Source organism: Bos taurus, chromosome 12, assembly GCF_002263795.3.
Source record: "Bos taurus isolate L1 Dominette 01449 registration number 42190680 breed Hereford chromosome 12, ARS-UCD2.0, whole genome shotgun sequence".
Taxonomy (NCBI): Eukaryota; Metazoa; Chordata; class Mammalia; order Artiodactyla; family Bovidae; genus Bos; species Bos taurus.
The window spans coordinates 70,099,993-70,121,228 of NC_037339.1; the positions used below are offsets into that span (position 1 = coordinate 70,099,993).

At 39.0% G+C, this 21,236-nt stretch overlaps 1 protein-coding gene across 1 annotated transcript in view; it reads left to right on the forward strand.

The window, feature by feature from the left end:
* The window catches only part of LOC784305 (ATP-binding cassette sub-family C member 4-like), a 251,837-nt gene that overhangs the window by 114,603 nt on the left and 115,998 nt on the right, over window positions 1–21,236 (forward strand). The window contains exons 14-18 of the mRNA XM_059892172.1: window positions 9,474–9,683; window positions 10,902–11,042; window positions 11,837–11,874; window positions 12,267–12,361; window positions 14,216–14,362. Coding sequence (XP_059748155.1) covers window positions 9,474–9,683; window positions 10,902–11,042; window positions 11,837–11,874; window positions 12,267–12,361; window positions 14,216–14,362 — 631 coding nt within the window. The remainder of the gene's footprint in view (window positions 1–9,473; window positions 9,684–10,901; window positions 11,043–11,836; window positions 11,875–12,266; window positions 12,362–14,215; window positions 14,363–21,236) is intronic.

The window sequence follows — 21,236 nt, forward strand, 5'->3', positions numbered from 1 at the left end:
GAGACTGAAAAAGCTGGCTTAAAACTCAACATTCAAAAAGCAAAGATTATGGTATCCAGTCCCCAGTCACTTTATGGCAAGTAGACAGGGAAACAAAGGAAACAGTGACAGGCTTTATTTATTTATTTAGGCTCCAAAATCACTGCAGATGGTGATTGCAGCCATGATATTAAAAGACGCTTGCTCTTTGAAGAAAAGCTATGACCAAGCTAGATAGCATTTTAAAAAGCAGAGACAAGAGGCGGTCCTAAGATGGCAGAGTAATAGGATGGGGAGACCACTTTCTCCCCAACAGATTCATCAAAAGAACATTTGAACACTGAGTAAATTCCACAAAACAACTTCTGAATGCCGGCAGAGGACATCAGGCACCCAGAAAAGCAACCCATTGTCTTCAAAATGAGGTAGGAAAAAATATAAAAGAAAAAAGAGAGACAAAAGAGATAGGGATGGAACTCCGTCCTGGGAAGGGAATCTTAAAAAAGAGAGAAGTTTCCAAACACCAGGAAACATTCTCACTGCCGAGTCTGTGGTGAGCCTAGGAACCACAGAGGGCAACATAACTGGGAGGAAAAATAAATAAATAATTAAAACCCACAGAATATGTGCCCAATGGTAACTCCCTCAGCGGAGAAGCTGCATAGACGCCTGCATCCACCACTAGCAAGCGGGGGCTGGGCAGGGAGGTGCGGGCTGCATTGCTTAGAGTAAGACCAGGCCGGAATGCCCCGGGGGCAATCTGAGGGAACTAACTTGGGCTAGCAAACCAGACTGTGGGATAGCTACCACACAAAAAGCCCTAACCTAAGACACCTTCAGGCCCGCTCACAGAACAAAGGACTAACTAGAGCTACGTGAAAAGCCCTAACCTAAGACACTGTAAGGCCCCCTTACAGAACAAAGGACTGAGCAGAGCTAGCTGGCTGCAGGCCATCCCCCTCAGGTGACAGGCAGGCGAGGGCAGCCAGAGCTGGAAGGGGGCAACCGCGGCCCCAGAGAGGCATTATCTACCAAACTGCAAGCAGGCTTTATTGCTAACTAAGACTTCTTTGGATTCTGGATGGTCAACATCTGCCAGAGAAGGTGCACCGGTTGTACACCCAGAAAACCGAGAGGCAGGGACGGGCGAGGCGATAAGTCGCAGTGACTGCCCTTGCCAAACACCTGAGCTGCTTGGACCTGGTAAGGGCACAAAACACAGACCCAACCGAGTCTGCGCCTCTGAAGTCTACTCGAGTACCTGAACCTGAGCAACTTAGACCTGGGAAGTGCACACAACCCAGGTCCGGCCTCAGACAGTTCCCGGCAGAGCAACCTAGAGCCTAAGCAGTGTAGACAGGGAAAGCACACACGCTGTGAGCAGGGGAAAACCCAGTGTGGCCGAGACACTGCAAACACATGCCAGTGTTATTTGTTTGCAGCGTCCCTCCCTCCCCACAGCACGACTGAACAAGTGAGCCTAAAAAAGTGTCCACCACCGCTCCCTGTGTCAGGGCGGAAATTAGACACTGAAGAGACCAGCAAACAGAAGAAGCTAAAACAGGGGAATCCTCCTTGGAAGTGACAGGTGCAATATATTAAAACTCTGTAGTTAGTACCGACTACATAGGAAGGGGCCTATAGATCTTGATAAATATAAGCCGGATCAAGGGACTATCCGAAAAAGAACTGACCCCACACTGCCCACAATAACACCAGAGAAAGTCTTAGATATATTTTTACTGTTTTTACTATCATTGTTTACTTTTTTTTAAATTAAAAAAAATTAAGTCCTCTATTACTCCTTTAATTTTCATTTTTATAACCTACTATTTCTTTGAAAAAAAAAAAAAAGAGAGACCCTATTTCTTAAAGCAAACTTCATATATATTTTTTATAATTTTTGTGACTTTTTTTTCCTTTAATATTGTATTTTTGAAAATCCAACCTCTACTCTAGAGTTTTAATCTTTGCTTTTTGGTATTTGTTACCAATTTTGTACCTTTAAGAACCCAATCTTCAGTACCCATTTTTACTTGGGAGCAAGATTATTGGCTTGACTGCTCTCTCCCCCTTTGGAATCTCCTTTTTCTCCAGCAGGTTGTCTCTATCTCCTCCCTCCCTCTTCTCTTCTCTACCCAACTCTGTGAATCTCTTTGTGTGCTCCGGACTGTGGAGAACACTTAGGGAACTGAATACTGGCTGGATCTGTCTCTCTACTTTTGATTAATCCCTTTATCCTCCTGGTCACCTCTGTCTCCTTCCTCCCTCTTCTCTTCTCTGTGTAACTCCGTGAACATCTCTGAGTGGTCCAGACTGTGGAGCGCACATAAGAAAGTGATTACTAAATAGCTTGCTCTCGCCTCTTTTGATTCCACCTCATCTCATTCAGGTCACCTCTATCTCCCTCCTCCCCCTTCTCTTCTCATTGTAACTTTGTGAACCTCTCTGGGTGTCCCTCACTGTGGAGAAACTTTTCATCTTTAATCTAAATGTTTTATCAACGGTGCTGTATAGATGGAGAAGTCTTGAGGCTACTGTAAAAATAAGACTGAAAACCAGGAGCAGGAGGCTTCAGTCCAAATCCTGAGAACACCAGAGGACTCCTGACTCCAGGGAACATTAATCAACAGGAGCTCATCAAACGCCTCCATACCGACAGTGAAACCAAGCACCACCCAAGGGCCAACAAGTTCCAGAGCAAGACATACCATGCAAATTCTTCAGCAACACAGCCCTGAGCTTCAATATACAGGCTTCCCAAAGTCACTCCAAACCCATTGACGTCTCATAACTCATTATTGGACACTTCATTGCACTCCAGAGAGAAGAAATCCAGCTCCACCCACCAGAAAACCAACACAAGCTTCCCTAACCAGGAAACCTCGACAAGCCACCCGTACAACCCCACCCACAGTGAGGAAACTCCACAATAAAGAGAACTCCACAAACTGCCAGAATACAGAAAGGCCACCCCAAACTCTGCAATATAAACAAGATGAAGAGTCAGAGGAATACCCAGCAGGTAAAGGAACAAGATAAATGCCCACCAAACCAAGCAAAAGAGGAAGAGATAGGGAATCTACCTGATAAAGAATTCTGAATAATGATAGTGAAAATGATCCAAAATCTTGAAAACAAAATGGAATCACAGATAAATAGCCTGGAGACAAGGATTGAGAAGATGCAAGAAAAGTTTAACAAGGACCTAGAAGAAATAAAGGATTCCATATACAATGAATAATGCAATAAATGAGATAAAAAACACTCTGGAGGGAACAAATAGTAGAATAACAGAGGCAGAAGATAGGATTAGTGAGGTAGAAGATAGAATGGTAGAAACAAATGAATCAGAGAGGGAAAAAAAAAAAAAAGAATTAAAAGAAATGAGGACAATCTCAGAGACTTCCAGGACAATGTTAAATGCTCCAACATTTGAGTCATAGGAGTCCCAGAAGAAGAAGACAAAAAGAAAGACCATGAGAAAATACTTGAGGAGATAATACTTGAAAACTTCCCTAAAATGGGGAAGGAAATAATCACCCGAGTCCAAGAAACCCAGGGAATCCCAAACAGGATAAACCCAAGGTGAAACACCCCAATACACATATTAATCAAATTAACAAAGATCAAACACAAAGAACAAATATTAAAAGCTGCAAGGGAAAAACAACAAATAAATAACACACAAGGGGATTCCCATAAGGATAACAGCTGATCTTTCAATAGAAACTCTTCAGGCCAGGAGGGAATGGCAGGACATACTTAAAGTAATGAAAGAAAATAACCTACAGCCCAGATTACTGTACCCAAAAAGGATCTCATTCAAATATGAAGGAGAAATCAAAGCTTTACAGACAAGCAAAAGCTGAGAGAACTCAGCACCACCAAACCAGCTCTCCAACAAATGCTAAAGGATCTTCTCTAGACAGGAAACACAAAAGGGTGTATAAACTTGAACCCAAAACAATAATGTAAATGGCAACGGGATCATACTTATCAATAATTACCTTAAATGTAAATGGGTTGATGCCCCAACCAAAAGACAAAGACTGGGTGAATGGGTAGAAAAATCAGACCCCTATATATGTTGTCTACAAGAGACCCACCTCAAAACAAGGGACACATACAGACTGAAAGTGAAGGGCTGGAAAAAGATATTCCACGCAAATAGAGACCTAAAGAAAGCAGTAGTAGCAATATTCATATAAAATAAAATGGACTTTATAACAAAGGCTGTGAAAAGAGACAAAGAAGGACACTACATAATGATCGAAGGATCAATCCAAGAAGAAGATATAGCAATTATAAATATATATGCACCCAACATAGGAGCACCACAATATGTAAGACAAATGCTAACAAGTATAAAAGGGGAAATTAACAATAATGCAATAATAGTGGGAGACTTTAATACTCCACTCACACCTATGGATAGATCAACTAAACACAAAATTAACAAGGAAACACAAACTTTAAATGATACAATAGACCAGTTAGACCTAATTGATATCTACAGGACATTTCACCCCAAAACGATGAATTTCACCTTTTTCTCAAGTGCACACGGAACCTTCTCCAGGATAGATCACATCCTGGGCCATAAATCTAGCCTTGGTAAATTAAAAAAAATTGAAATCATTCCGAGCATCTTTTCTGACCACAATGCAGTAAGATTAGATCTCAATTACAGGAGAAAAACTATTAAAGATTCCAACATATGGAGGCTGAACAACACGCTGCTGAATAACCAACAAATCACAGAAGAAATAAAAAAGAAATCAAAATATGCATAGAAATGAATGAAAATGAAAACACAACAACTCCAAACCTGTGGGACACTGTAAAAGCAGCACTAAGGGGAAGGATCATAGCAATAGACGCATACCTCAAGAAACAAGAAAAAAGTCAAATAAATAACCTAACTCTACACCTAAAGCAACTAGAAAAGGAAGAAATGAAGAACCCCAAGGTTAGTAGAAGGAAAGAAATCTTAAAAATTAGGGCAGAAATAAATGCAAAAGAAACAAAGAGACCATAGCAAAAATCAACAAAGCCAAAAGCTGGTTCTTTGAAAGGATAAATAAAATTGATGAACCATTAGTCAGACTAATCAAGAAACAAAGGGAGAAAAACCAAATCAATAAAATTAGAAATGAAAATGGAGAGATCACAACAGACAACACAGAAATACAAAGGATCATAAGAGACTACTATCAGCAATTATATGCCAATAAAATGGACAACTTGGAAGAAATGGACAAATTCTTAGAAAAGTACAACTTTCCAAAACTGGACCAGGAAGAAATAGAAAATCTTAACAGACCCATCACAAGCACGGAAATTGAAACTGTAATCAGAAATTTTCCAGCAAACAAAAGCCCAGGTCCAGATGGCTTCACAGCTGAATTTTACCAAAAACTTAGAGAAAAGCTAACACCTATCCTACTCAAACTCTTCCAGAAAATTTCAGAGGAAGGTGAACTTGCAAACTCATTCTATGAGGCCACCATCACCCTTAATACCAAAACCTGACAAAGATGCCACAAAAAAAGAAAACTGCAGGCCAATATCACTGATGAACACAGATGCAAAAATCCTTAACAAAATTCTAGCAATCAGAATCCAACAACATATTAAAAAGATCATACATCATGACCAAGTGGGCTTTATCCCAGGGATGCAAGGATTCTTCAATATCCACAAATCAATCAATGTAATACACCATATTAACAAATAAAAAATAAAAGCCATATGAGTATCTCAATAGATGCAGAGAAAGCCTTTGACAAAATTCAACATCCATTTATGTTAAAAACTCTCCAGAAAGCAGGAATAGAAGGAACATACCTCAATGTAAATAAAGCTGTATATGACAAACCCTCAGCAAACATTATCCTCAATGGTGAAAAATTGAAAGCATTTCCCCTAAAGTCAGAAACAAGACAAGGGTGCCCACTCTCACCACTACTATTCAACATAGTTTTGGAAGTTTTGGCCACAGCAATCAGAGCAGAAAAAGAAATAAAAGGAATCCAAATTGGAAAAGAAGAAGTCAAACTCTCACTGTTTGCAGATGACACACAGAAAACCCTAAAGACTCTACCAGAAAATTACTAGAGCTAATCAATGAATACAGTAAAGTTGCAGGATATAAAATCAACACACAGAAATCCCTTGCATTCCTATACACTAATAATGAGACAATAGAAAGAGAAATTAAGGAAACAATTCCATTCACCATTGCAACGGAAAGAATAAAATACTTAGGAATATATCTACCTAAAGAAACTAAAGACCTATATATAGAAAACTATAAAACACTGGTGAAAGAAATCAAAGAGGGCACTAATAGATGGAGAAATACACCATGTTCATGGATCAGAAGAATCAATATAGTGAAAATGAGTATACTACCCAAAGCAATCTATAGATTCAATGCCATCCCTGTCAAGCTACCCATGGTAGTTTTCACAGAGCTAGAACAAATAATTTCACAATTTGTATGGAAATAAAAACCTCGAAAAGCCTAAGCAGTCTTGAGAAAGAAGAATGGAACTGGAGGAATCAACCTACCTGACTTCAGGCTCTACTACAAAGCCACAGTCATCAAGACAGTATGGTACTGGCACAAAGACAGAAACATAGATCAATGGAACAAAATAGAAGGCCCAGAGATAAATCCACACATCTATGGACACCTTATCTTTGACACAGGAGGCAAGAATATACAATAGAGAAAAGACAATCTCTTTAACAAGTGGTGCTGGGAAAACTGATCAACCACTGGTAAAGAATGAAACTAGAACACTTTCTAACACCATACACAAAACTAAACTCAAAATGGATTAAAGATCTAAATGTAAGACCAGAAAGTATAAAACTCCTAGAGGAGAACATAGGCAAAACACTCTCTGACATACATCACAGCAGGATCCTCTATGACCCACCTCCCAGAATATTGGAAATAAAAGCAAAAATAAACACATGGGACCTAATTAAACTTAAAAGCTTCTGCACAACAAAGGAAATTATAAGCAAGGTGAAAAGACATCGTTTAGAATGGGAGAAAATAATAGCAAATGAAGCAACTGACAAAGAATTAATCTCAAAAATATACAAGCAACTCCTGCAGCTCAACTCCAGAAAAAATAAATAACCCAATCCAAAAATGGGCCAAAGAACTAAATAGACATTTCTCCAAAGAAGACATACAAATGGCTAACAAACACATGAAAAGATGCTCAACATCACTCATTATCAGAGAAATGCAAATCAAAACCACAAGGAGGTACCATTTCACCCCAGTCAGAATGGCTGCGATCCAAAAGTCTACAAGCAATAAATGCTGGAGAGGGTGTGGAGAAAAGGGAAGCCTCTTACACTGTTGGTGGGAATGCAAACTAGTACAGCTACTATGGAGAACAGTGTGGAGATTCCTTAAAAAACTGGAAATTGAACTGCCATATGACCCAGCAATCCCACTGCTGGCCATACACACCGAGGAAACCAGAAGTGAAAGAGACACTTGTACCCCAATGTTCATCGCAGCACTGTTTATAATAGCCAGGACATGGAAGCAACCTAGATGTCCATCAGCAGATGAATGGATAAGAAAGCTGTGGTACATATACACAATGGAGTATTACTCAGCCATTAAAAAGAATACATTTGAATCAGTTCTAATGAGGTGGATGAAACTAGAGCCTGTTATACAGAGTGAAGTAAGCCAGAAAGGAAAACACCAATACAGTATCCTAACGCATATATACGGAATTTAGAATGATGGTAATGATAACCCTGTATGTGAGACTGCAAAAGAGACACAGATGTCTAGAACAGTCTTTTGGACTCCGTGGGAGATGGCGAAGGTGGGATGACTTGGGAGAATGGCATTGAAACATGTATAATAACATATGTGAAATGAATCAGCAGTCCAGGTTCGATGCATGGTTCAGCATGTTTGGGGCTGGTGCACTGGGATAACCCAGAGGGATGGTAAGGGGAGGGATGTGGGAGGGGGGTTTAGGATGGGGAATACGTGTGCACCCGTGGCGGATTCATGTTGATGTATGGCAAGACTAATACAATATTATAAAGTAATTAGCCTCCAATTAAAATATTAAATTTATATTAAAAAAAAAAAAAGCAGAGACATTACTTTGCCAACAAACGTCCATCTAGTCAAAGCTACGGATTTTCCAGTAGTCATGTATGGATGTTGGACCATAAAGAAAGCCGAGCACAGAAGAATTGATGCTTTTGAACTATGTGTTAGAGAAGACTCTTGAGAGTCCCTTGAACTACAAAGAGATTCAACAAGTCAATCTTCAAGGAAATCAGTCCTGAATGTTCATTGGAAGGAATGATGCTGAAGCTGAAGCTCTGATACTTTGGCCTCCTGATATGAAGAACTGACTCATTGGAAAAGGCCCTGATTCTGATAAAGATTGAATGCAGGAAGAGAAGGTGACGACAGAGGATGTGATGGTCAGATGGCATCACTGACTCAATGGACATGAGTTTGGGCAAACTCTGGGAGTTGGTGATGGACAGGGAGGCCTGGCGTGCTGCAGTCCATGGGGTTGCAAAGAGTCAGACACGAGTGAGCGACTGAACAGAATTGAACTGAAGGGAGGGAAACTGAAGTAAAATGTCATGTATTTTCAAAGAACTTGATTAGATTGGTGGTAGCTTAAGCAGTTGCCTGATCTGAGAGGCCTGGTTATCTGCTTGTGATTGGTTGTTTTTAAGATCTCCTCTCACATTTGAGCGCACTGATTCTGGGTTAGGTTTTGGTTTGCTGCCAAGGCTTTAGAACCACTCCAGTGTCATGGCCTTCTTGTTTAATGACTTGAACATAAGAATATTGAATTTGCAGTTGCGAACTTTCTGAGTTTGTTGGGAAGTTATAAAGACAATGATGACACAGCTCATGGATTCTCTGTCCAGAGCTACTTCTTACAGGTGTTGTCCCAGCTGAACACATGCTACTGTGACAGTGACATGGTCAGCATAGACTTGATGAGTGACTCTTACCTATGCAGATGTGCTTGTGCCCACCTCTGTGTCAGTCTTAAGTTTGTTTCCTGGAATATCTTCTCCAATTGACTGTTTTTAAAAATTCTGCTTGTCATATGAAGTTTATCTGGATTGTCTAAAAAAACTCTACTGATACTTCTACTGGTATCTATAGTTTTTGCTTCCCTAAATGCCCACAGTAGTTATATCAACGGCCTCCATTTTTAACACATGAGCACACATTTCTTTCATATCTGCCAGCACCTTACACAATATTTGGTTTGGCAGAGAACAGAAGGCTTGTACTGTGTCTAGCTGAACTAGATTTGTGAACCAAAATTCTAGACCTAAGAAATATTTTCTTACAAAAGTTATAGTTTAATACCAGTTAACTTTTCTTGATTAGTATTTAAATTAGATTAGTATTATCTAATGCAAGTGCATTCCTCTCAAGTTTAAAATTTTTATTTTAGGGTGAAATGGTGCAAAAAGGGACTTATGCTGAGTTACTGAAATCCGGGGTAGATTTTGCTTCCCTTTTAAAAAAGGAGAATGAGGAGGCCGAACCATCTCCAGTTCCTGAATCTCCCACTATGAGGACTCAGACCTCCTCCGAGTCTTTAGTTCAGTCTCAACAGTCTTCCACACCCTTGTTGAAAGATGCAGCTGCAGAAGACCAAGATGTGAGTTTCTCATTCTGCAACCTCCTGGTCTGTCTGCTTTTGATGGCCGTTCAGTCTTCTCCTCTCATGACATCTTTGTCTCAAAGTAAATCAGTTTCCAGGGCCTTATTCCATGGAATTGGTAGAATTAAATTGCTCTCTGATCAGGGTTCTCCTTTGGGTATAGGATGATGAATCTTATCAAGATCAGTAATGGGTACACTGCTATGAATTCCTGGGTGTTGTTTATAATGGCTCCCAGCTTCCCTTTTACATCCAGAGGCTTACTATGAAGACCTTCTCCTATCAAATCCTGCTGTGACCACATTAAATCAGCTATTTTTCCTACATATTGGAATGTTCTGGCACTGCAGATGACTGATTATCGTATTTTGCCTTGGTGTCAGAAGGTTTGTGATAGACCAGAGATAACGTGTGCTAAGGACCTGACACACAGCAGACACTGATTAGTCCCTCACATTCCACACTCAGGAATCACTGAAATTCAGGAACCACATATATTCAGATCATATGCTGTCCTCCTGCTATCCAAACTCGCCTTATTCCAACTTGTTGCGTGAACTCAGCTTACTGTATTTGACTAGTATTTTGAGGACCAGCTATGTTTTATGTTTTCATCATTGAGTGACACAAGTCATCTAGAAGGGATACATTAACTACATTTTGTGTGTTATTTTGGAACAAACTTCTGCATTCATATTTGAATTGGGTATGTTTTGCACGTGCCGAAAGTCATGATACCCAGTTTTTATTCTTTAGTCATATAATTTATTTTTTAATTGGAGTATAACTGCTTTACAATGTTGTGTTGTTTTCCACTGTGCAATGAAGTGAATCCACTATATGTATACATATATCCCCTCCCTCTTGGACTCCCTTTCCCTGCTACACCTCTGTCCCAAACATCTAGATCATCACAGAGCACTGCTACTTTAAGCAAAGCCACGCAACAATGAATAACCTTGTGCAAATGATATTTCCTTATTTCTAACAGATTACTAGAAGTAGTATGGCTAGGTCCAAGAGTCAATGCATATATGGTTTGGTTAGATATTTCCATACCTTGTCCATAGGAGATGGACCATCTTGCACTCCTACCAGCATGTGAGGTGTGTCTGTTTTCGCCACAGAATTGCAATTTAGGGCATTGTTGAACTTTTGTAGTTTTGTAGTTCATTATTTAAAATTTTGTCTTTCACTGCCATTTTTCCCTTCAAGACTGAGAATATACAGGATACACTATCTGAGGAGAGACGTTTAGAAGGAAAAGTTGGTTTTAAGACCTACAAGAATTACTTCAGAGCTGGTGCTCACTGGTCTGTCATCATTTTCCTTATTCTAGTAAACATAGCAGCTCAGGTACGTAAGGAAATTTGTTTTGGTGTGTGCCCTTAGCTTGATATTCACATACTATTTATACTGTGTCTATTTGTTTAATTATTATTATGTTTATGAAGAGATTTATTTTAAAAAACTGGCCATGAAGCTGTGGGATCTGCCTGGGTGAATCTGAAAGCAGAAGAGGAGGCCTGCAGGCTGGAACCTCAAGCAGGACCTGAAGTCTTAAGGCAGAATTTCTTCCTCCTTTAGGAAGCTTCAGGCTGTGCTCTTACAGCCTTTGACCGACTGGATGGGGCCCACCACATTGTTGATGGTTATTTTTACTTAAGTTGACTAATTATAGATATGAACCACAATCCACAAGAAATACCTTCACATTAATATCTAGAGGAGTATTTGATTAAATGACCAGAGACTGGAATGGCTAAGGGGACACAGAAAACTGACCATCACAGTACCTGTCAAGAGTCTTCCTTCAAAACCTCGAACATTTACACTACTACTTTTTTTGCATGTACTTGGATTTGCATTCAAATATGCTATCTTTGGGTAGCAAAATAAGTAAGGCTTATTGGTGTTGTGTGTTTGTGAAAAATTCTAGGAAAAAAAAAAAAAAAAGAAAGCCTTTTAGAGATATTAAATTATAACATGCCCTCCCCTGACCTTTCGTCATCTGGGATGTGGGGCTTGGCACAGACCTGAGTCGGAAGGACCATCTCTGTTTTCTGGAGCCTTTCTGTCCCCCATCCTAGTGAGTGAGGTGTGAGGCTCAGTAATGTCAGTGTGTGAGTGACTGTTGTTTCCTGCTCCAGGCTGCCTACGTCCTGCAGGATTGGTGGATTTTAAACTGGTGAGTGATTCCTGCTCTGACCCAAAGTGCTGTAAAGTCTACACAAAGCCTCACTTTCCCACAGAGTCAGGGGGAGGGGTGGGGTTTGTTCAGCCTCCTCTTCTGACCCTCATGTAGTTTCCCTGAAGAAAAATCACAGTTCCTGCTGGACTGTGACCCTCCCATGGTCTCTCTCCATGTCTCACTTTCAGAAGCTTCCTCACAGACAGTTCTGAGATCTGAAAGTCATGATGCAAATGATATCTCTATAAGGTAGAGAGACATAAGGCCCTTAGAGCTGGGAACCGTTTTCTAGCATTAAACTCATCTCCTAAATCAAGGTTAATTTTTTTCTGGGTATATTTGTATATTCTATCTATAGCATGATATTTTTTTTCTTCCCTCTTCCATAGGACAAATGAGCAGAGTACTCTGAATATCATGGCATATGAAAAAGGAAATATAACAGAGATGCTTGATCTGAACTGGTACTTAGGAATTTTTTCAGGTAAAGCTGAATCATCTGGTCTATTATACTAGAGTCTGAGGTGCTTACAAGGAGCCTGTGTGAGCAACTAGGGCTTCCAGGAGAAATTCAGAAATACCTCAACAAATAAGAGTCTGAGTTGCATTTACTCTATGAATTAATTGGAATAATTAATTTAAAAAATCTACTAGAAGAAGGTGAATGAAGACTCTTAATTTGCTCTGTACTGGATTTTGGAAGTTAAACTAGAATTGAACATTCAGAAAATCAGCCACTGGAAATGTGCTACTGTCTATTCTGATAGGTTGCTTTATCTAAATCTTATTATATGGATGGACAAGGGGATTAGAAATGGATCCCCACCCTGTGGTTTGAATTTTTCCAGTTCTGTCTGAATAAACCCTGTCTTTTATTGAACTTAGATGAATTTCTCTGGCAGCAAGGGCCCCCAAGCAAAAGCACTATTTCCTTGCAGGTATGCAAATTCCCCTTTGCCACACTGCTCATCTCTTGGGCTTCACCAATTACTTAAGAGAGAAGCTAAGTAGGGAGAAATCCAGTGTCTGGGAATTAATTAGGATTCCTTCTCTTTCTTACCTTGAGATCACAATGTTATTGCATCTCCACTTGTGCGATTAATTTAACATCTGGCTTGCCAGACTAATATTAATTAACATGGCTTTGTTTTCACAAGAGTGCCTAGAGTATGTGTAGCATTTCATACTTTCAAAAGGAAATCCTCATCTAAAATTTTAAAATATTTGCACAAGAAACACACATACTAACTTTCTGCAAAGATAGAGTTAATTATATCTTTGTAAGAACCCATTCATTGAAATTTGGTACTTCTTTTGTTGATCACTTGCTAAGAAACCTAAATCCATTAGCTGTTTACCTTCTGAATTGGTGGACTGTGGGGGCTTAAAGGAAGAAGTAAAAGATTCTGTTGTATATCCATTTAGGATAGTGGGCTAAGGCAGATGCCTGTTGATGGAATTCAGGAATTCAAACAGCTTCCAAAGTTGGAATAACAGTGATGTGAAAAGCCGAAGGAGAAAAAAATACTTGATGGAATATTTGTAACAGAAGTTATTTCCAGTTTCCTTAGTATCATGGGTTCAAGAGATGTTTGGAGGGCTATTTTAATTTTTATATGCATAGTACATACTCATTTATGTTATGAATAGAACTAATTTAAAAAATTATGTGCATTTACACATGCTTTTTGTTTCTATAAAACAGTGAGATTAGATGCTCTTTTAAGTTAATTATCTTGTGTTAAGATATAATTTGTATTTTCTTGCAATTCAACTATTTAAGATGTTTTCTACTTGTAACTTAGTATGGTATTTTCCTATTTTTTAAAGACACTGTGTATTTTGTACAATGAAATGAAATAATTTCTCCTGTTTCCTGTTAATTCACATGCTGATACCAAAGCATACCACAATTTCACATTATGGAAAATTTTGTAAATAGATATGAAACATGGAGAAAGAATGATTAACTACTTTTTATAATTAATTTTTCTTTTGAGTTTTTATTAGAGTTTGCAAATTGAGTTTGGAAAGCCTAGAAGGAAATTGTAGTTTACACCTCATTTTTTCTTCACACATGATTTCTGTTTAGTGAAAGGAAGATACTGATTTTCATATTCTTTTTAATAAATGTATCTTGTGAATACATTAAACTTATAGAATCCATTCTATATATGTATCTAAACTTATTTATTTCATATTCTATATATAAAAATTTATATGTAAATTCTTTTTATAGTGAAAATACATAATAATTTTATAAACTGCCTGCTGTACTTCAGTATCATTGAAGAAAAGGCAGAGATTTTATGTTATGAGTGACATTTCTTTATTTCAGGTTTAACTGGATCTATTCTCCTTTTTGGTGTCACAAGATCTCTGTTGGCATTGTACATCCTTGTTAATTCTTCACAAACTTTGCACAACAAAATGTTGGAGACCATTTTGAGAGCTCCGGTATTGTTCTTTGATAGAAATCCAGCGGGTAAGTCAGACACCAAGTTTCTCAGTAAATATATCTTAACACATTTAGTGCTTTGCCATGTTCTGGTATTTGAAAATGGAAGAGATGCTTGGAAGAAATCACTGTGTGTGTTGATTCATTTTCTACAAAAATCTTCACTGATATTTTTCTCTTACTAGAGAAAATTTGAATATAGGTGCATATAAGTTTTTCATTTGGAGAAGGCAATGGCACCCTACTCCAGTACTCTTGCCTGGAAAATCCCATGGATGGAGGAGCCTGGAAGGCTGTAGTCCATGGGGTCACTGAGGGTCGGACACGACTGAGCGACTTCACTTTCACTTTTCACTCTCATGCATTGGAGAAGGAAATGGCAACCTACTCCAGTGTTCTTGCCTGGAGACTCCCAGGGACGGGGGAGCCTAGTGGGCTGCCGTCTATGGGGTCGCACAGAGTCAGACACGACTGAAGTGATTTAGCATTTAGCATTCAAGCTTTTCATTTATGTGTGTGGGGGAAGATAAATGAATGTTCACTTAGCAGAATGATTTAGGAATCCATTTGTTGTGTGGCTTAGGAAACACCATATATTTGTTTTAAAAATGTATTTATTTTAATTGGAGGATAATTAATTTATAATATTGTGGTGGTCTTGCCATACATCAACATGAATCAGCCACGGGTGCACAATTGTCCCTTCATCCTGAAACCCCCTCCCACCTCCCTCTCCACGCCATCCCTCAGGATTGTCCCAGAGTACCGGCTTTGAGTACCCTGCTTCATTCATCAAACTTGCACTGGTCATCTATTTTATATATGGTAATATACATGTTTCAGTTCTATTTTCTCAGATCATCCCACCCTTGCCTTCTCCCACATAGTCCAAGAGCCTGTAAAGAACAGGCTCTTTTGCTGCCTTGCATATAGGATTGTCATTACCATCTTTCTAAATTCCATATATATGCGTTAATATTCTGTATTGGTGTTTCTCTTTCTGACTTCACTCTAGACTCCAGTTTCATCCACTTCATTTGAACTGAATAAAATGCATTTTTTTTTAGAGCTGAGTAATATTCCATTGTGTGTATGCATCATAACTTTCTTATCCATTTCTCTGTCGATGAACATCTAGGTTGCTTTCATGTCCTAGGTATTGTAAACAGTGCTGTAATGAACATTGGGGTGCATGTGTCTCTTTCAGTTCTGATTTCCTCAGTGTGTATGCCCAGCAGTGGGATTTCTGGGTCATATGGCAATTCTATTTCCAGTTTTTTAAGGAATTTCTACACCATTCTCCATAGTGGCTGTACTAGTTAGCGTTCCCACCAACAGTGTAAGAGAGAAACACCCTATATTTGATGTAAACATATTTAAATGTTCTAGACTAGTTGCTAAAACATGGACTCTTAAATAGCATTAAGTTAGGTTGTCCCATATGAAGAAACTTCTTACAAGTAATCTCCCTATAGGACACAGGCTGTATGTTTCTTTCATTGCCCTTTCATTCCTGGAATCACACAGCTTTGGCATGTTCTCCAACTATGAGGTTTTCCTAATAAGGTAATGACTTCCAATTACATATAAGAGGCTTTGTGTTACCTAACAGGTGAATCTTCAATAGTAAGTTTCAAATATGAGTGTCCCTAGCAGCAGCAGAGGTTTACCAGTGGTTGATGCCTCCACCTTGAGGCCTTTCACCTGTCTTTGGAAGGTATCCTCCTGACTTGGGTTTCTATGAAGAGTTAGTTCATCAGTTAATTGCACATGCTCACTCTGTCCAGTTAATTAGACTTGTGCTGAGGCCCAGGGAAGCTTTGTTTTTGCAGGTGATGATTGACAGGACCTACTGAGGTAGGGACGTGGGCTGGAGGGAGGATGGAAGTAGTCTTGGACTGACCATCAACTAGCCGTGTGACCAAGCCCAAAGCAAGTAGATACTACTTGGGCAGTCAAATGTCAAGGCATGATATTTTCATGATATAAGTATGGACTCTGGAGCCACCTTCCTAGGTTCAGTCCTGGTGCTAGTTCCTAATTGTGATAGCTGATTGTAGTTATGTTAATACTTATGTGTCAATTTCTCTGTGTCTTAGTTTTCTTACCTGTAAAATAGAGATGCTGTTCATATCTACCATATCATAATACCATGGAAATTAAACAGGTTAATACATTCAGAGGGCTTAGCATATGGTAAGTGCCTAATGAACCTTAGTGATGAAGACGACATGGTGTCTGGGAACTTTGTCTTCTGTGAGATGGGAATAATGGCTGCCCTCCTTCTTTCATAAGACCTTTTTGAGAATTAAATAAAACTGTTTAGGGTAGTATCCTGTGTAGATTTATTCAGCAGTTGTTTAGTTCAGGCACTGGGTAAAACACAGGATAATAATCTGCAAAGGCCCACACAGATCTCGTCTTACTATGAAACTGTAGAGAGAAAGTGATTGGAGGAGTCTATGCTATTATGGCTGTGAATTTGTTCCACTTTGTCAGTTAATGTGAAAACTACAATCATAAAATTTGGAGCATTAAGTGGGACTGGATTTCCTTCATCACAGCTTCTGAGTGCTCATGACCACAGTTAACCAGGCTCTTCATGTTCAAGATCTGTAGGCTTCTCCACATGCTGACTCATTTATTTTTCAAGGATTTGGGACCAAGTTTAAATCTTTGAGGTTGCTCATCTTAGAGCAGCCGGCACACTAGTGTTTATCTTGCCTCCTTCTCCTTGTGTCTCTTAGCAGGACTTCATTCCTTCAGGAAAATAGAAGCCCAAATAAGTACTGCAAAGACAGGCCTAGTTTGCCTAAAAGGTTTAGGGGCCAAAAATTATTTATTTGCTCTTTTAGTGATGGGTTAAATTAAATTCATTTTTATAGTTTATTTTCAAAAGTAGAATTTGTAATAAATTGTTTGTGGTGGACTTTCTTTCTTGTATGTGATGGCATGAAGAGCAAACCACATATAGTGGTTCTCTGTAAGTTGCAGTTCATAGATCCAGACTATTCAAGCTTCCAAGTTCTGTTGTCTTTCAATCAAGGAACTGAAACTGTTAAACAACTAATACATTTCCCTGGGGGTTATTTATGCTTTAAAGAAGTTATGTGGGTTAAATATTTGATATCTGAAAGTAGCTTTGCCTCACAAACTTAGGCCTTTATGAACTAAAAAGGAGGAATTCATCTATTTTAAAACATCAGTAGACATTTAAAATCTATTTTTGGATAGAGAGTTGGGATGTAGGTGAAGCTTCTGTGATGTCCAATCACTTTTCTTCTCTTGGCCTCAGGTTTTAACATGTAAGAAGTGGGGGGAATTTTTCACTCTATTGGTCATCTGCTAGTTGTTATTTATGGACCCAAGCACTAGAGAAAAAGTCCCTGTCTTCAAGGTATTTGACAATTTAAATAATTGCAGACAATGGATTGATTATTATTTTTTTAGTGTTGTCAATATTCTATGATTCATTATAGGAAAGGTACAGATCCAAAATTTAATACAGCTGTAGACTGGAGATCTCAATTCACATGTACACACAACACAGACACTTATAAGCATAGCCCTGTGGTGTATTTCTTTTTCATAGTCAATTACATAAGTTGTTGCCCTTATTTTCAAAAAAATTTCTAAAAACTGTTCTGGACCTTAAAGATGAAATGTTTTCAAAATGAAATCACACCAGTGGGAATGTGAGAGGAATTTAGGAAATAAAACTGATTAAAAAAAAAACAAAACTATCATCTCTAAGCTTAAAGCAAACTCAACTCAGTATCCAGACTCTTGATAATACTGAAATGCTTTCTTGAGCCACCAGGGACAGTCTGGGTGCTAAAGCTCATCTCTGAAAGTGTGTTAGGGAAAGCAGAGGGAAGCCAGCACTTTCATTGTTGCCCTTGGTAATCTCTACACACACTTCTATCTGGGCCTTTTAGAAGCATGTTACAAATGTTTTGACAGTAGGCTGAACATGAGCAATGATGTTTTCTTCACAAATAATGTTGGCATGAAACTGTGATCTGTTGAATGTTTTTTTTTTTTCATTCTTGGTAATCAGGATTAATCTTCAGAAATTTCTCCCTCAGGTGAAACTCTAATATATAGGAAAAAAGGTGGCAAACTTCCAAGTACACTTTGAGTGGAAATTTATTAAGAGGTTGTCGAGTACAAAGCTATTATAAAATCAAGTTCTGTATTCTGAAAGTATTTTCCTTTCCTTTCTTTTTTTGCAAGTGCATTTTAATAGATTGTATCCCATGGGATTAGTTTTCATTCCAATCCCAAAGAAGGGCAATTCTAAAGAATGTTCAAACTATGGTACTATTGCACTCGTTTCATATACTAGCAGGAGTATGCTCAAATCCTTTGAGCTAGAACAATTGACCAAGAATACATCTCCAAAATATACAAGCAGCTCATGTAGCTCAATACCAAAAAAGCAAATAACCTAATCAAAAAGTGGACTGAAGACCTAAACAGACATTTCTCCACAGAAGATATATAAATGGCTAATAAGCACATGGAAAGATGCTCATCCTCGGTCATTATTAGAGAAATGCAAATCAAAACCACAGTGAGGTGTCATGTCACATCAGTCAGAATGTCCATCATCCAAAAGTCCACAAACGATAAATGCTGGAGAGGGTGTGGAAAAAGGGAACCCTGTTGCATTGTTGGTGCGAATGTAGACAATACAGCCATTATGTAAGACAGTATTGTTGCTGTTCAGTCATTTAGTTGTGCCTGGCTCTTTGTGACCCCACTGACCACGGCACGCCAGGCTTCTTGTCCATCACCAAGTCCTGGAGCTTACTTAAACTCATGTCCATTGAGTTGGTGATGCCATCCAACCATCTCATCCTCTGTCATCCCCTTCTCCTCCCTCCTTCAATCTTTCCCAGCATCAGGGTCTTTTCCAATGAGTCAGTTCTTTGCATAAGGTGGCCAAAGTTTTGGGTTTCAGCTTCAGCGTCAGTCCTTCCAATAAATATTCAGGACTGATTTCCTTTAGGATTGACTGGTTTGATCTTCTTGCAGTCCAAGGGACTCTCGAGAGTCTTCTCCAACATCATGGTGGAAAAGCATCAATTCTTCAGCGCTCAGTGGCAAAGTTTATGCCCCCAACAGTCACATCCATACATGACTATTGGAAAAACCATAGCTTTGGCTAGGTGGACCTTTGTTTTTTTTTTTTTTTTTTTTTTTATAAAAGAAACAGACTTTATTTTAGACATAATTGTGTGTGTGCTCATGCTTCTTTGCATCTCCATGGACTGTAGCCCGCCAGACTCCTCTTTCCTTGGAATTTCCCAGGCAAGAATACTGAAGTGGGTTGCCATTTCCTTCTCCAGTCTAATTATTGTGCATCTCATCAATCCACTGACTTTCTTTTTTTTTTTTTTTCCAATTTTATTTTATTTTTAAACTTTACATAATTGTATTAGTTTTGCCAAATATCAAAATGAATCCTCCACAGGTATACATGCGCTCCCCATCCCGAACCCTCCTCCCTCCTCCCTCCCCATACCATCCCTCTGGGCCGTCCCAGTGCACCAGCCTTTGTGTCAAGGTTAAGTCTCTTCCTTTTAATACACTGTCTAGCTATGTCATAGCTTTTCTTCCAAGCAGCAAGCATCCTTTAATTTCATGGCTGCAGTCACCATCCATGGTGATTTTGGAGCCCAAGAAAATAAAGTGTGTCACTGTTTCCATTGTTTCCCTATCTATTTGCTGTAAAGTGATAGGACCAGGTGCCATGATCTTTGTTTTTTGAATGTTGAGTTTTAAGCCTTTAGTTTAAGTGAAAAAGTTTTAATTTTTTTCACTCTCCTCTTTCCCCTTTATCAATAGGCTCTTTAGTTCCTCTTCTTTTTCTGCCATAAGGGTGGTGTTATCTACATATCTGAGGTTATTGATATTTCTCCCAGCTATCTTGATTCCATCTTGTGCTTCATTTAGCCTGGCATTCCACATGATATACTCTGAATGTAGTTAAGCAGGGTAACGATATACAGTCTTGAGGCATTCCTTTCCTAATTTGGAACCAGTCCTTTGTTCTGTGTCCAGTTCTAACTGTTGCTTCTTGACCTCCACAAAGGTTTCTCAGGAGGCAGGTAAGGTGGTCTGGTATTCCTATCTCTGGAAGAATTTCCCACAGTTTGTTGTGATCCACACAATCAAAGGGTTTGGCATAGTCAATGAAGCAGAAGTAGATGTTTTTCTGGAATTCTCTTGCCTTTTTCTATGATCCACTGGATGTTGGCCATTTGATCTCTGGTTCCTCTGCCTTTTCTAAATATAGCTTGTACATCTGAAAGTTCCCGGTTCATGTATTGAAGTGTGGCTTGAAGGATTTTGAGCATTATCTTGCTAGCATGTGAAATGAATGCAGTTGTGCAGTAATTTGAACATTCTTTGGCATTGCCCTTCTTTGAGGCTGGAATGATACCTGACCTTTTCCAGTCCTGTGGTCGATGCTGAGTTTTCCAAATTTGCTGACATATTGTGTGCAGCACTTTCACAGCATCATCTTTTAGTATTTGAAATAGCTCAGCTGGAATTCCACCACCTCCACCAGTTTTGTTAATAGTAATGCTTCCTAAGGCCTATGTGACTTCACACTCCAGGATGTCTGGCTCCAGGTGAGTGATCACACCATCGTGCTTTTCTGGGTCATTAAGACTTTTCCCCCACAGTTCTGTGTATTCTTGACACCTCTTCTTAATATCTTCTTCTTCTGTTAGGTCCCTACTGTTTCTATCATTTATTGTGCCCATCTTTGCATGAAATGTTCCCTTGGTATCTCTAATTTTCTTGAAGTGATCCCTAGTCTTTCCCATCCTATTGTTTTCCTCTGTTTATTTGCACTGTTCACTTCATAAGACTTTTTTTTTTTTTT